Source organism: Echinops telfairi, unplaced genomic scaffold (genome assembly GCF_000313985.2).
Source record: "Echinops telfairi isolate 266 unplaced genomic scaffold, ASM31398v2 ScPeMD7_443;HRSCAF=831, whole genome shotgun sequence".
Classification (NCBI taxonomy): Eukaryota; Metazoa; Chordata; class Mammalia; order Afrosoricida; family Tenrecidae; genus Echinops; species Echinops telfairi.
The window spans coordinates 7,538,631-7,554,363 of record NW_022104341.1 but is presented as its reverse complement, the minus strand read 5'-3'; the positions used below and the strand labels follow the sequence as shown (position 1 = coordinate 7,554,363).

Below are 15,733 nucleotides of genomic sequence, written 5' to 3'. Positions count from 1 at the left end.
ATGGTCACACTAATATATACGTATAATTGGGCCTCTTGCTTTATTCAGATCCGCGCTAGTCTTTTCCCTGGCTGCAAAGTATTAGCTGTATAGCTATGCTACTATATTATGAATCGCTCATTGGCAGTCTTTACAGTGGTGCTATTTGGGGCGAGTCCCTTGTAGATGTGTCATGGCCGATTTGTGAGTGTTCTCCACAAATTCCTGTAAGTAGATTGGCTGGTCAGTGGGTATGTGTTTGGGGCATTTTATAGACTATGGCTCTCACATTGGTGTCCAGAAAGTTTGCACTGATTTATACTCAGTGGATTGACACAGTGGCTGCAGCAATGGCCTCGGACGTGACAGCAGTGTTTTATTCTGCTGTGCCTAGGGTCACTGTGAGTCAGAACCAAGTCGATGGCGCCCAACAACAGCTGCAAGTGCCTGTTCTCTCCCAGCTGCGCTGCCGCCGGGTCGTTTCTAAGCTGATATTGGCAGACTAATAAATAAGGAGCCTGAGTGGCTCAGTGGTTACGCACGTGGCTGCTAATCAAAATGCCAGAGGTTCAAACCCACCCATTGCTCCCCAGGCTAAAGGCCTGGCAGTCTCCTTCTGTGAAGACTGCAATGTGGAGCTCCTGCAGGGCACTTCTACTCTTTCGTAGGGTTGCTATGAAATGGAATTCACTTGATGGCAAAAGGTTTGGTTTACTGTAATAAGCTAAGTGTTGGCTTAATCGTTTTGATTTCCTTTATTGTGCATGAGGAAGAACATAGATTTGTCTTAAAATAAATACTTATTGGTTGATTCTTTGCTGAAAAATGAAAGATACATTATTTTTCCCATTAAAGCACTTGCATTACACATTCCTTACAAAGTTGGTGTTCTTTTTCTGGGAAGTCGTTTTCAGAAATTGTGTAGTAAGTGAAAATGAAATCCACCCTCCTTCCCACCTCCCTTTCAGAAGATCAAGTTTTCTTTGTGTTTTTTCTCTTTCTACCTCGGCTGCCTGGCGTTGAACTAGTATTGGAGGCGTATCCTCTGCCTGCGCACTTTGTCAAGGTCTTCTGCAATCGACTTGATCATCTGATCCGTAGTTTTTTTCAGAACGGTGGCCGTCCGGAGAGCGTGATCCAGAGCTGAGTTTAGGGTCTACAGAGGAAAAGACGGCACATTTTAGTTCCATACGCCGCATCGCTCTTTCTGTTTGTTGCGTTCTCTCCTCAGTGAAACACTGCGAGGTGGGGCTCTGGAAGTATTCCCTTTCCATGCAGTCTATTTCTGTTTTTGAGGGCTGGTTTCCTAGGAAACTGCCCTGGCCTGGAATATATGTGCTTAGGAAAAAGACCGGCATGTGACTGGGGAGCTGAATCAGGGTGGCAGCTGGGTTTTACCTCCTGCTGTGAGGAGAAGGCGAGCTGGAGGGTGGGGCCACCAGAGGGAATTGAGGGGCCAGAGAGAGGGCACCCCAGGGCTGCAGCACGTGTGCATTTGCATGAAGTTTTTGAAAGAGGCCTGGAGACTGGTTACTGGTTTGCAAAAAAGAGCCTGCTGGAGGGGACCCGGCTCTGACCACCATGTCATTGGATCAGAATTGTGACCACAGCCCAGGACAGACTCCAAGCTGGGAGCTCAGCCAATCATTTGGCCCAGGGGGAAAAGCCTCATCAAAACGTTTTCTCGGTGAGTTTCCCAGGGGAACTAGCTTAGGAAGAGTTAGGTTGGAGCTGAGCACAGAATTGTTTGCAGCAGAGCAGTCTCTTCCAGCCCACCGTAGTCACTCAACTCGGTCATTGAGTCGGTGCCTACTCATGGTGATCCTGTCGGGCAGCGTAGAACTGCCCTGTGAGTTTCTGAGACCGTGCCTCTTTGTGGGGCTAGAAAGGCCCGCCTTTCTCCTTCAGGGTGGCTGGTGGTTTCAAACTGCTGGTCTTTGCGATTCCCAGCCCAACACATAACTACTACACCAGCGATCCCCGCTGCTCACTATAGTAACTTCAAAGTTATCAGTGCTGTGGTCGAGAACACTAATGAATTTCCGATCCCCCCCTCTCCCCCCATCATAAAGGCTCACCTCAAATTCCATTTTGTCAACCCTCTGAAAGTCGCAGAAGGATTTGCTGCCGTAACCCCTCCAGTCCTGGGCGCAGGGCGAGGGTGCAGGCTCCTCTGCGCGGTAGGAGGGCAGCACCTGCAGATCCCTGCTGGGAGGGAAAGCACAGGGGCAATGAGTCGGCTCTGTGCTTCCGGACCGCCCCTGCGTGTTGAAGCAAGGCCCCCGTCCCTATGGTCCTGTTGTCGCTGATGACCGCGCAGCTTCCGCAGGAGTTGTGCTGCCCTAACCTTGAAGGATGTTTCCTCTGGGGATCTTGCGTCTTTTCCTTTGCTATGGAGAAAGGCAAAACTCCAGAGGGATTTTTGATTCTTTGGGGGCCAACCTTCTTGTCCCTGAATTTTATAAAACACGCGCACACACACACATACATACAACTTTGCAGGCGCCGTGCATGTGTGTTGGGCTCGTTCTGGCACCAGTGGGCTGACGTGGCCGGAAGGCGGCCGCAGCAGGAACGTGACCGCCGGGGCTGGTCCCAGGGTGCCCACTGGGTGTCCTTGTTCCGGCTGTGCAGGGCGCAGCTCTGGGAGGGGTCATTCGGCCGATCTGAAGGGCGTTCGGTGGAGGGATACTTTGCCCAATCACCAATCCTTGGGCCGCTCCAGGGGGGCACAAGGACTTGCCTGCCTGCAGATCTGCCATGGACGCCTCCGGCCCCATGCGAAGTCTTCACAGAACACTTGGGAGGGGTGCCGGCGCCAGAAAAGCTCCATGCCAACACTCGCGACCTCAGAACCTCCCAGCGTGCCTCGCCCCCAGCGCGTGAACTTGGGTTGGTTGCGCAGGCCGAGTTCCCGCGATGGAGAGGGACTCAGCAGCTGGCATGCCTACGTCCAGGGAGATGCCGGACAGGGCAGGGCAGCGCCTGGGGCCCGGAGTCCTCCGTCGGCCCCACAGCCACCCCTGGAAACCAAACCCATCCGTGGGGTCAACCGGACTCACGGCCACCCTGCACGGCGCTCGGAGCCGCACCCTGGGGTGTCCAAGGTAGTGGTCTTCGTGAGGCAGACTGGCTCATCGTTCTCGTGTGGAGCCGCTGGTCGGTTCCCAGGGCCCCCCTTTCAGTGCGCAGCCTAAGGCTTGATCAAACAGTCTCATCTTTCTCCTGAGGAGCAGCTTCAGGGGTTGAACCACCAACCTTGTGGTGAGCAGTCCAGTGCCTAATCCACAGCCCCACCTCGGCTCCTTTTGGTATTATTGCCGTCAGGTGCCGTCGGGTCAGTTCCGATCCAGGGCACCTTGCACAGAACAGCAGGACCCTGCCTGGTCCCACACTGTCCTCCCACTGAGGTTATGCCAGAGCCCTGGCTGCAGCCATGTCGTTGGTCAGTTCGTCTCCTCTCCACTGACGCTCCACTCCACTAAGCAGGACGCCCTTTTCCAGGGACTGGTCTCTTCTGACAACTTTGGTTAGCATCAGAAATAATAAAGCAACACTTACTTCTCTGGCGTGGGTTCATGTTCATCCTGAGGGAACTTCACGTCTGTTCTCTGGGAATTGATCCCTGTGAGTTTTGAATAGGCTGAAATATGGAAACAATGATTATACTCAGAGCATCAAATCTTATCCTAATTTAATATCCAGAATATAGGAAGGACTGGGAAAGGCGGCAACAGAAACCCAAGTCTCCCAGTCCGACCATGGGCACAGGGCTTGAGTAAAGATCTCACCAGAGGATATCCAAATGGCCACCAAGCTCATGAAACGATGGTTGATATTATGAGTCTCTACCCAAACCCCAACCTGTTCCATCGGGTCCATTTAGACTCATAGGGCAGGGGAGAACTGGCCCGGGGGTTCCAGTGCGGTACTGTTTATGGTAGCAGGCTGTCACTTCTCTCACACACAAAGCAGCTGGTGGATTCAAATCACTCACCTTTCTGTTACCAGCTGAGGGCTTAGCAACTGAACCACCAGGGATCCTCGTCAGTCATTCAACCGAAAGACCAACCCATGGCCATCAAGTCTATTTCAACTCACAGTGACCTTCTACTGGGTTTCTGAAACTAAATCTTCATGAGAGCAATCCGTCTCATCTTTGGCCCACACATGGAATAGCTGATGGGTTTGAACCGCCAACCTTGCAGCTAGCTGCCTGACGCCAAACTGACCATGCCACCAGGGCTCCTAAGTCACACCAAACCAAACTCACTACTATGGAGTCAGTGTTGACTCATAGTAACTCCAACAAGGTAGAACTGCACCTGTGGGTTTCTGAGACAGTAACTCTTCATAGGAGTAGAAAGCCTCATCTTTCTCCCTCAAAGCTGACTGGTGGTTTTGAACTGCTGACCTTGTGGTTAGCAGACCTGTAAATAACCACTATCCTACCAGGGCTCCTCCTAAGGGAATGCAAACCAAAACCACGATGCAATACCACTTCACCCTCTCTAGAATGGCTACTAAATCAAAGCAAAACAAAAACAAACAAGCCGATGTGGTAGAGGGAGCGGAGAGATTGGAACTCTTATCCATTTCTGGTAGACAAGCAAAATAGTACAGTGGCTATGGAAAACTTTGACTGTTTCGCAAATAGTTAATCATGCAACTACCTTAGGTCCCAGGAGCCTGGGTGACGTAGTGATTATGAATCAGACTGTTATCCTCAACATCTGCAGTTTGAAACAGAGAAAGATGAGGCTTTCTATTCCTGTAAAGAGTTAGTCTCAGAAACCCACAGGAGCAGTTCTACGCTGTCCTATCGGTTTGCTATGAATCAGAATCGACTTGATAGGAGTGTCCTCTAGATCCCAATCCCACGTCTATGCCCCCAAACAGCAACTCATATACCAGTGTGCATGGCAGCACTCCTCAAAAGGTGCGAACCTAATGAGCAGCTTCAGAGAATTGGATACCCAAATGTCTCTCTCTCTCTCTCTCTCACACACACACACACACACACACAGGACTATTCATCAGTCACAAAGGGAGAAAGAAGTCTTGATCCATGCTCTTACCCAAGCCCGTTGCCACCTTCTCAGCCTCGTCGGGCAGAGGACTGCCTCTGAGGGTTCCCAAGCTGTCATCTTTGGCAGTGGACCACCACTTTTTCTCCCTCAAAGCAGCTGGCAGCTTCAAACTGCTGACCTTTGGGTTGGCACCCACGTGCTAAACTATTCTGTCATCAGGCCTCCTTGATGCATGCCACAACAGGAAAACAGGCTGAGTCAAACAAGTCTGTCCTGAAAGGACAAATACTGGATGACCCCACGTTCTGTTTCAACTCATCAAGCGCAATCCCCTCCCCGCCCTGCAGCTGCTACTGCTCTCCCCTGTGCGCCCCGCTGCCATTTCCTCTCCTTTCCCAACCGCTGATGGGTGTTCTTGGGAACGTGCTGCCCCTTTGATGGTGAATCGCTGATTGTTCCACCGCAGGCAGTTCAGACCTGAAGGGTCGCTAGGGTCATCGTCTGGGGGCTCCCACCTGTCTCTATCCGATCAGTGACACATCTTTTGTTATACGTATTTTTATCATAATGGAAAAATAGCTAGTGATTCCCCCCAAATGGGGGTGTCATTTTCCAGAACTTTACTGTGTGAATGGGATATTTTGTAATTTTTTTGAACAAGAAAAGGAGCATAGAAAGAAAGAGGATTACACAAAGTGCTCTGAATTCAGGAAAAGAAACTCAACTTCAAGAAAGTTACACCAGCAGACAAGACAAGACAGGAGTCTGGGTTCCCGGCGTGCTAACCACGTGACCGGGCCTGCCGCCGGTGACCTTCTCTGGGCTCAACTCTTTCATCTGAAAAGGGCAGGCCGTAACCTCTCCCTGGAGACCCAGCCAATGGCTGCTTCCAGAGGGCCTCTCCCCCTGGGGAGAGGATTCCTGGATTCTAGGAGTCATAGCTAGCAATTCTGTCACCAGGAGGATGCCAGAAATGCAAGAGGCTCAGAGCTCCCTCGCAGACCCCGGGGCCTCTCACCTCGATTGAAGCTCTCGCCACAATTGACCTAGAACAGGGGCCAGCAAACTTTTGAGACAGAAGAGCCAAACCTGTCCCTCACAACAATTTAAAAATTATTTGAAAAGGAAGTAACCATTATCTGAATAGTGCCCTTTAATATTGTTCAATTGTACTTCAGAACTACATATATGCACCGACAGAGCTGCATAAAGCTGCCGTTTGCCCACTCCTGGGCTAGAATGTCTCTCCATAAATGGTGAACTCCCTGGGTAAGAGGGGTCGAGTCTTAGGCACCTTTGTAAATAGATTTTTGCCAACCTTTCATTCTCTTCCCAAAGACATTTTTTTTAACCGATCGTTCAAGCAGCATACTGCTGTTTGGGGCTGACACATTGCTGACAGCCGCGCCAGGTGACAGCAAAGCTGCCCTGCTGGGTTTCCTGGCTTGTCCTATGCCTGCAGGCAGACCTCCAGTTCTCCCCACTGTGCGGTAGCAGAGTGGCTTCCAACTTTGGTTAGCCACCGAGTGCTTAACTGTGGTGCCACTAGGACACTTTTTAAATAGTTTTGAGAAGCCTGTTTCTGCACATGCTGACTTTGAGTGGGGAGAGATTTCTGAATCCCAGCCTGGATAGTGGGGACTGCCCAGTCAGGCTGCCATGTAGTCTGCAGCCACTGTGTTCCCTACCAGCTCCCACAGGACTTGGCATAAGCAACGGAGGCCTCCCACTCTAGGACTTTGAGGTGTTATATGTTGGGCTGCTAACCTCAAGGTCAGCAGTTCGAAACCACCACCTCTCCATGGGAGAACGATGAGGCTTTTTACTCTGGTACGGATTTCAGCCTCAGAAACCCACTGGGCAGCTCTCCTCTGTCCCACATGGTCACGCTAAGTCAGCAATGAGTTGAGGTAAGGGCAGCCTCTTGCCATCCCTGTGCCGCGCTGGGTGTGGACGTGTCCCTGTAAGGGAGCGCTGGAGACTTGAGAAGTAGACTGGGGGGTGGGCAGGGGCAACCCCATGGGAAGCAGTAGCCAGTGTACTGTGAGGCTGCTGATGCAAACGGGATCACGCAGGGAAGGTCCATACGAAGGGAATGTTCTCCTCTAAAGAGGGAGCTGAACAGAACATCTTTTACTCTAAGTCATCCTATGCTGGGTGTTTCTTCTAGAACAAAAATGTCCAAAGATAAGATAAAGAAGCCACGGCTGGTGGCCTGGGAGCAGCAGCAAGACCCACTGCCACCTGCTTCCTAAGGCTCCTAGTGGCTCACCTTTAGGCGGGGCTTCACGGCTGACTCTTCGGGAGGGAGGAGTGTTGGCGCCACAGTTCTCACATTTATTTCTCTGCAGCCCCATGCCGGAGTCAGAACAGGAGCTGTCTCCTGCATCCGAACCTGGAAGAGCCCAAGTGACACAAAGGGAGGGTGAGCTTCCCAGACACAGGTGTGGTGTGGACGGCAGAGCCCTGGCTGGGCCAGGGACACACTAGGCCCAAAGTACCAGGTCCCCAGGCTGGGAGTCCCAGGAGCGGCAGGGGAGATGCTTAGGAGCAGACCTGACAAGGAAGTCTCAAGGTGTGCCTAACCGGTAAAACCAAAAGGGGACAGCCATTGAGAGGACTCTGATTCAGGGAGACCCCTTCTGGGCCGTGGTAGTACTGCACTCCATGCGGTTTTCCAGGGCGGCGGTCCTTCAGAAGAGTCCTGGCCGCATACTAGTTACATGGTGAGCACCTGACCTCAAGGTCGGCAGTTCAAAACCACCAGCACCAGTCCCTCCGAGAGAGAGAGAGAGAGAGAGAGAGAGAGAGAGAGAGAAGGTTTTCTATTCTCATAAAGAGTTAGTCTTGGAAACCCACCGGGGCAATTTTGTCCTGTCCTATAGGGTTGCTATAAGTCAGAGCAGTGTTTGATTTGGTTTTCCGTGGTCCTTCAGAACCAGATTGCCAGGTATTTCTTCTGAGGTACTTCAGAGAGGACTCACACCACCGTCCTCTTGGTTAGCAGCTGAGCACACAACCGTTTGTGCCACCCAGGGACTCCTTGTCTCTCTCAGACCAAACCTCCACCCTTGAGTCAATGCTGACTCATGGAGAGCCCTGGAGCTTGTGAGGCTGTAACTATTTATAGGAGGAGAAAACCCGGTCGTTCTCCCTAGGAGCTGATGGTGGTTTCAAACCATCGAGCGTGCAGATCTCATCCCAATGCATGCCACAACCCCAGGGCTGGGCCTGTTTAGCACATACCAGAAACTCCAAGCCATCTAGGTGAGTGCAGCAGACAGCGGCCCTGGGGCGGAATAGAACTGCCCCAGGGGGTTCTCAGGCTGTTGGCGTGAAGGCTTCAGACTGACTGCCACGGCTTTCTCCCATGGAGCCGTTGGGGGGTTGCAGTTCCCACCTTCTCTTGGCAGGAGAGTGCTCTAACCACTGTGCCACCAGCACTCCTCTGCCGGGCACACCCCGGTGTTCAGCTAAGGTCCGAATGGATGTGGGAGAGCATCTGAGAACATTGTGTTTGTGGTTGTCTTTCCAGATTTGCCCCGACATCCTCATTCTTTGTCTCCAAACCTGCTGGGGCTGAGCTTGTGTTTTGTCAGGCGGGCGAGTGACTGGAAAGCCAGTTTCTCCTCCGGGAAATCCATAAGCTCTGTGAAGCTCCTCGCTGTGGTCGGGCGCACGGGCAGACTGTGGACAGTGTCACACAGGCACAGGAGCGGGGCTCAGGCAGGGGCACACGGGAGTCCCGATGTCCAAGCAGCATCTCAGTGCCAGGCAAGGTGCAGCCAGGGAACCAACCTTCTCCCCACCTTCCTGCCGTGGTGCATCCCCAGCTGCACTCAGTTTCAACATTCTCTTCCAAAGTATAAATCAGGGCATGAACTTTAGGGAGACTCCTCCTTCAAATCCCACTCCGTCACCTGGCCTTGAGGGCTTTCTCAATGTAACCCTGAGGAAAAGCCAGCAACAGACAGGGGACCCGCCTGAGGGGGCGCCGTGAACCACAGAAAGATCTGGAGGTTCAGATGGGCCTGAGTTTAAAGTCTAGCTCTGCGATGGCTGCAAAGAGATCCATAAGTGTTAAACCTGCTTGGCTGCTAACCGAATGGGGTGGGGGTGGGGGGTCCAAGTCCACGCAGAGAGGTCCCTTGGAAGAAAGGTCTGGTGGTCTATTTCCCAAACGCTGCCCTTGAAAACACGACAGAGCACGGTTCGACTCCCATCCACACAGGGTCGCCTGAGTTTGAATCGATCCGACCGAAGCAGGCTATACCGAGCCCGAGTTCAGAATTAGATGGGTGGCTTCATCCGGGACGCTGGCTCTCGGATGACAGTCGGAACCACCCAGAGAAGCCACGGATGAAAGTGCTTCCACAAGGTGACCATCCTGAAAACCCTATGGGGCATATCTAATCTGCATGCCAGGGGTCACCAGGACGACTGGCTTAATTCTATGCTTAGTAGTAATTAGGATTAAAAGGTATCCTCTATGGAGAGGCCAGCCTAAGAGTAAACCCCACAGAACAGAAAGATGAGCTTCAGGAAGGCTCTGTGCAAACAGGCCGCCGGAATGTGTGGGCAGGCCGTGGCCTCTGGCCCATTTCCGCATGGATAACCCCGGTAGATCAGGCGCCACCAGGGAGCATCTAGCCCAGGAGCTGCCCGAGCAGGCAGCCCTTTGGCCTCACCTGTACGTGAACAAAGCCGTTCTGCCAGGTTGTTTTTGGTTTGTTTTTTTGCTGTTGCTTAAGCTGTCTTTGGAGCCAAGATCCTCTGACTCAAAGCCACTGGGTCCCAGGCCCTGGATGCTCCTGCGGCTATAATGTTCTCTGCTTCTATGACGTGTGTGGACTAGCTGGTGGGGCCAGTAGGCTCACCAGGTGCACTGTGGGTCACAGCTAAGAGAACCGAAGGCCAAGGGCCCCTGGGACTCCAGTCAGAAAGATGGGTTGGATCAGCACACTGCTTGATCACGTCTGATTCGAATCTAGTCCATCGTGGATTTCTTAAAACATTTCGCTTAAAAAATACAGTTTTCCACGCTCCTGACTAGGGCAGTGCTATGCAGAGTGGTGGGTGGTGAGCTGGCTTGCATGTGAGTCAATCACATGGGAGGGTGGGTGGATGGGTGGGGGTGTTCAGGCCCTTCTACTTACTGCAGCTGGAACACAGGTGCAAGGGGTTTTCCCGAATGATGATGGAAAACCTTCCGCTGTGGATCCTGCGGTGGCCTCGTCTCTCCATCTTTTGCCTCCTGCAAAAGGCGTGCACAACCCCATCAATGGTTAGCATCCTTCTAATAACAGGGAGGGGACGTTGTTGGTAAACCAGAAATGTAGCTGATACCAAGGGCTCAAGTAGAAAGAAAATGTTTTGAGAACGATGATGGCAACAAATGTACAAATATGCTTGACACGATGGATGGACGGATGGATTGTGATTAGAGTTGTACAAACCCCCAATAACGCCGCCCCCCCCCCCCGAAATGTAAGGTTTCTTATGTCACAGCCCAGATAATGTAGGAGTGGTGGGTCATTCTCAACCCAGAAATCACCACCCTCCCCACCTGCCTGTTTTAGGGCCACCCCAGAAGAAATGAAACCCAGGACAGTTTGACCCAATGAGAACATTTACATATGTTTACATATGTCTAAATATGTTTTAGAATGTCTAATTCTGGAGCCAATGAGTATGACTAAACCTTAAACCAAAACTCTCCATTGAATTTATCTTTAAACCAAATGAGATTTTAGCCTTACTAGAAAAATAATGTCTGCCATGAGCATTCTGATTTTTAAAAAAATGAGATCATATTGACAATGGCAACGTGAAAGGTTAGATAGGCAGCTGACTGGGCAGTGATGAGTCTATATTGCTGTTGGTGAAACAATTTAAGAAAGGATTTATCTGGCACAACTTCAGAATTGTACATGTAGAAATTGTTGAGTTGATGTATATTGTGTTGTAGATATCTTAACACAAAATAGAAATGAGTAAGCAAATCAATAACTCTGTTTTGCTCAACAGAGGATAATGTCCAATCATCACACACGTACACAATTGACATTTCAAAGTAGGAGATTGTTAACTTTGGATTTTCCTTGCTGTTTCTCAAAGCTTCTACCTCGTATAATAGAGGTAGAAGCTTCGAAATATGTCAATGCCATGTCACGTGACCTTAGGTACTACCTGATTGTATTTAAATTTTAAAAATTTTAAGTCTAAGACCATGTGTTTGGCCCCGATGTCTGGGCGGCTCGAAGCTATGGGCACGTGACGTCGCACAAGGCCACCAGGGGGCACCAGAGAGGAGGGACTCCAGGCTCCCGGGTTGGCCGCTCCCCACCCCCTGCCTCCCTTCACAGAAACGGTAATTCTTCCAAAGGAATCCTAATTAAGAAGTCTTGCTCAGCCCCTGAAAGACCGCAATCGCCCCGGGGAGAGTTGCTCACTCTGCATTTGGAGGGCTCTGTGCCCGCGCCATCCCGGCCCGGCCGGCCCGGGAGCAGGGACCAGACTGGCTGCTCCGGGATGAGCAGGAGGCTTTGCTGAGCAAATGCAAAGCCATCATCCGGCTTGCGGCCCTGGGGCCCAGGGGGGTGCAGGCTCGGACTTCGTGGCGTCAGGGGCTGTCAAGCCTGGCCACGTCCCTCTTGGAAAAACATGCTCTCCTTCTGAGTCATATATTTTCTCACCTCATTTTCGGTCTCCACCCTCCCCATTCAGGGCATTTGAACATCTGCTCCCCAAAGTGGAAACCTTGGATCTCACTCAAGGGAATTCAGTCCAACGCATGACTTTCCCGCCCCACCCCCTGATTCTTTGCAACTCCTCTGTGCATAAAAATCTTTTCACTAAACCAAATGTTCAAGGAAAGTTCTATTCCAAAAGGCTTTTTTTAAAAAACAAAGTAGGTAAAATGCAATCTTAAATCCAAAGCTTCACACCAGAAATAAGAGGGATAAAAGTTTTACATTTAACATGTATATTAATTTATCTGCATGCAAAAACACACACATAAGCAGCAGCTTGCAAATAATTCAGTAGTTACTTTGGCAAGCAGCTTAAGGAATGTGTTCTACCTGAGAGATCTATAATATTCTGAAAGATTACGGCTTGTGAAGCGTAAAAGGTTTATGGCCCTCCTTTAATGGTACCTATTGGGGCTGCTAACTGCCAGGCCAGCAGTTTGAAACCACCTGCTACTCCTCAGGAGAAAGAAGGGGCTTTCTACTTCCATACAAGGTTACAGTCTCGGAAACCCACAACAGCAGTTGGCCCTGTTCTATAGGGTCGCTACCAGTCAGCATCGGCTCATGGCAGTGAATTCATTTGTGTATGTGTGTGTGTGTGTGTGTGTGTGTGTGTGAATTAATGAAGTCCCTGGGTGGTGCAAATAGTTCCTGTATTCTGCTGCCAGCCCCAAGTTGAAGGTTTGAGACCACTCAGAAAAAGCAAGCACTGAAAAACCTACTCTCGAACATGTGGATTACCGTAAGTTGCAATCAACTCGACCACAAACTGGCCTTCACTAATTAACAATTTATCGGGGATGATGTACAACAAGAGTCCATTGTCTAAAACATGTCTCCTCATCACTCCCCAGCAGCAGGATTCAACGTGAGGTCTGGTTTACACTTGGTTGTGTTTTTCTTTCTATCTTGTAAATGACACTCTCCGTGCCTGGAATCAAACCCACCCCTGGACTTGATGGCAGCTTAACAATCAAACCTACGGCCATCAAGGTGATTCGTTGTGTGAGCAGAGAGCCTCATCTTTCTCCCAGAGAATGGCTGGTGGGTTTGAACTACAGACCTTACCATTCACAGTCCAACGCTTGCCCGACAATTCCCAGGGCTCCCTTTCGGCATGCATCGGGCAGGCTTATAAAGCCAGCAGTAACATTCATGAGGAACTCATTTCTCAGAATCATCAAGGATAAGAGACCTAAAGAGCTGGATTTTCCAGAACACAGCTCAGAAGGCGGGAAAGGAGGAGGTCAGGAAAGGGGAACCCAGGGAGGAAGTGGGAAGGTGCTGTTACATGGAGGGGTTGCAACTGATGTTACAAAATGAAATGGGTATCAAATTATTGAACGGAAAACTAATCCGTTCTGTAAGCTTTCACCCAAACCACAATACAAAGAAAAAAGGGTTGGGGTTTAGGGGGTGAGAATTTAATCTAAGACAAATCTCCTTGTTTTGGTATTCGAGACCCCAAACCTAAAAAAAAAGTTAATTATCTAGATTTTGCTTCAATAAATAAAAACAGGCCTGGGATGGCCAGGGAATGAGACTCGCCAGCGCCCCCTGTTAAGTAAAGGTGATGATGGACATCTTGGTTCGAAGCAATGATCTACCCAGGTGACACAGTGTGATTTTTAGTACAAACATCAGGCTGTTTCCTTGTTCAGGGTGAGGAAACCCACCAAAGGCCTAGGACAAACACCCATGCCTGTACTATAATGCTTTCTAACAGGAAACATCCGTGTTTCGCATCTTTCCATCTGCTTCTATGTATTAGAATCCGTTTCATGATGACTAAACAGGTCTTGCTCTTGACCTTGACCCTGCAAAGGTAACTTGGCCAAGCTCTGGACAAGTCCACAATGCCCTGTGAGCTTAGAGGTGGCGCACCTCTGGCTAACTCATAGATTCTCATACTTGATTGGCCTACTGTCCCCTTGTCTGAAGAAAAAAAAATTTGCGACAATTAAAAACTTTTGTATCGCCCATAATCTGGGATAAAGTCTAGGTATCTGCTTTTGCAGCCCCCTTGAATTGTTCCAGAGCCCTCCAGGGGGCAGTATTGTCGACTGTGGGGCAGGGGAAAGCAGTTGCGGTTGAGTTGATCCAACTCGCAGAGATCCCGGTGTCAGCGTAGGGCTTTACTCCGCGATTTTTTGGAAATCGATTGCCAGACCTTTCTTTCGAGGTGCCTCAAGGAGGGACTCAAACCCCCCGCCGTTCAGTCTGCAACCGAGCATATTCGCTGTTTGTCCCACCCGGGGGCTGCAGAGTGAGAGAAGTTCGAAATACATCTGAATTCCCACGTGCGAATGGGTGGTCCGGTGAGGGTTGCGAAAGCACGAAGCATTTACACCTATAGTTCTTGGAAGATGTCTTGCTTAGGAACGGGCAGAGGGATTGAGGTGTGTTCCCAGGACGACGCAGGGACGGGGCTGGGGGACCCCACGGGAAGATTTTTGTTCATCCTGAGGAGTGCCGGTCTGGGGTGGGGGGTCTGGGAGCTAATATACCAACCCCCAAACCCAAACTCGCGGACAGTGGATTCCGACTCACAGCGCCACTGTAAACTGGGCAGGACTGCCCGGGGGGTGGGGGTGTATCAGACTGTAACTCTTTACTCTTTGCAGGAGTAGAAAGTCCCACGTTTCTCCCAAGGAACGGCTGGTGGTCTTGAACGATCAATTTTCCCATTCAGCAGCCAGTGCACCCTCATCTGGGCACCGTGAGCCTCCACGCGCATCCCCCGCATCTGCCCCCCCCCCAACTCGGGCTTTCTGCAGGGTTTCAGCCCCCGTTCCTTCCCCCGCAGACGAGGCTGACTCCGAAGGTGGGGCTGAGGCTTGTGAATGATTAACAACTGCCCTGGTGGGCTGGGTGCTCGACCCCGCAGAGGGATTTGTCGGTGGGGACCCAGGCCGGGGTCAGCGCCGAGCCCAGAGAGCGTGATTCTATCATCCCCGGGCCAGCGGTGTCTGGCACCCGTTCAAGCCCACCCTCCCTGGAGTCAGGATCCCAGGACCGACTCCCCGCACCCCGGGGAGGGAGGTGGCGGGCGGCGAGAGCGCTCACCGTTCAAGGGCCCGGTGACAGAAGGCACAGCTGGGGCTTGGCGGCGCCGCCGGGGTGGTTTCCGCGCGCTCCTGCCCTCCTGCGGCGCGGCTGGGCTCCTCCTGCACCCAAGCACAGAGACGGGGTGGGACCCCGGAAGTGAGTCAGCCCCGCCGCCCTGCGCCCCACTCGCCCAGCTGCGGGACATTCAGCACCCCAGGTCCTCCACGGCGGGGAAACTGAGGCCCGGGCCCCCTGCAGGGAGAGCTAGCTAGCTAGCTTCTCAGACCTCCATGGGACCTGGCTTCTGAGTGACCTGGGCTTGTAGGACAGAAGCTCCAGCACCAGCCAAGCTGCCCTTCCTCTCCAAACGGATTCTTAAATCTGCTTTACGGATGAGGGAATTGTTCCCTTAAAAAAAAGGCCCCTAGTTTCCAGTTACTCTCAGCTCCACGAGGTAAGAGAGTTTAGAAGATGATTAACACTAGGTAGTAGAACTCGTTTCCATTCTCCCAACCGTGTATTCAGCCATGAACTAAAACAAGAGTCAGAGACAATCTAGAGGAAGAAATTATGGATTAGAACTCCTTTAGCACAAATATGTGTGTCTGTCTATCTATCTATCTATCTATCTACCTACCTACCTACCTATCTATCTGAACTGAAAGCACTGCCTCTATTCCACATGCATTTGTATTATCATCGGACCCTGTATGCGAGCTGAAAATAAGCATCTTTTCCCCACTGTCATAACCAAAGCTGAAGTCAGCGCCATTGTACAGATTGCTTTCCCCGTATTTTGGATTACTTCCTCTGGGAAATGTCTGGGTCAAAGGTTGTAAACGTGTTTGTGTGACCATCCACACTGCCAAACTACTTTCCACAAAGGTTCTTGGGATTACACAGCCACCAGCAATTCTGGGTGGG

General features: G+C 51.2%; 1 protein-coding gene across 1 annotated transcript in view; it reads right to left on the bottom strand.

Annotated features, from left to right (window-relative positions):
• Positions 1–738: 738 nt before the first annotated feature.
• AKNAD1 (AKNA domain containing 1) overlaps positions 739–15,733 on the bottom strand; it is a 43,008-nt gene continuing 28,013 nt past the window's right edge. Inside the window, exons 9-14 of the mRNA XM_045292017.1 lie at positions 14,828–14,928; positions 10,166–10,263; positions 7,282–7,404; positions 3,541–3,622; positions 2,058–2,187; positions 739–1,135 (exon numbers count right to left, since the gene is read on the bottom strand). Coding sequence (XP_045147952.1) covers positions 1,004–1,135; positions 2,058–2,187; positions 3,541–3,622; positions 7,282–7,404; positions 10,166–10,263; positions 14,828–14,928 — 666 coding nt within the window. The 3' untranslated portion in view covers positions 739–1,003. The remainder of the gene's footprint in view (positions 1,136–2,057; positions 2,188–3,540; positions 3,623–7,281; positions 7,405–10,165; positions 10,264–14,827; positions 14,929–15,733) is intronic.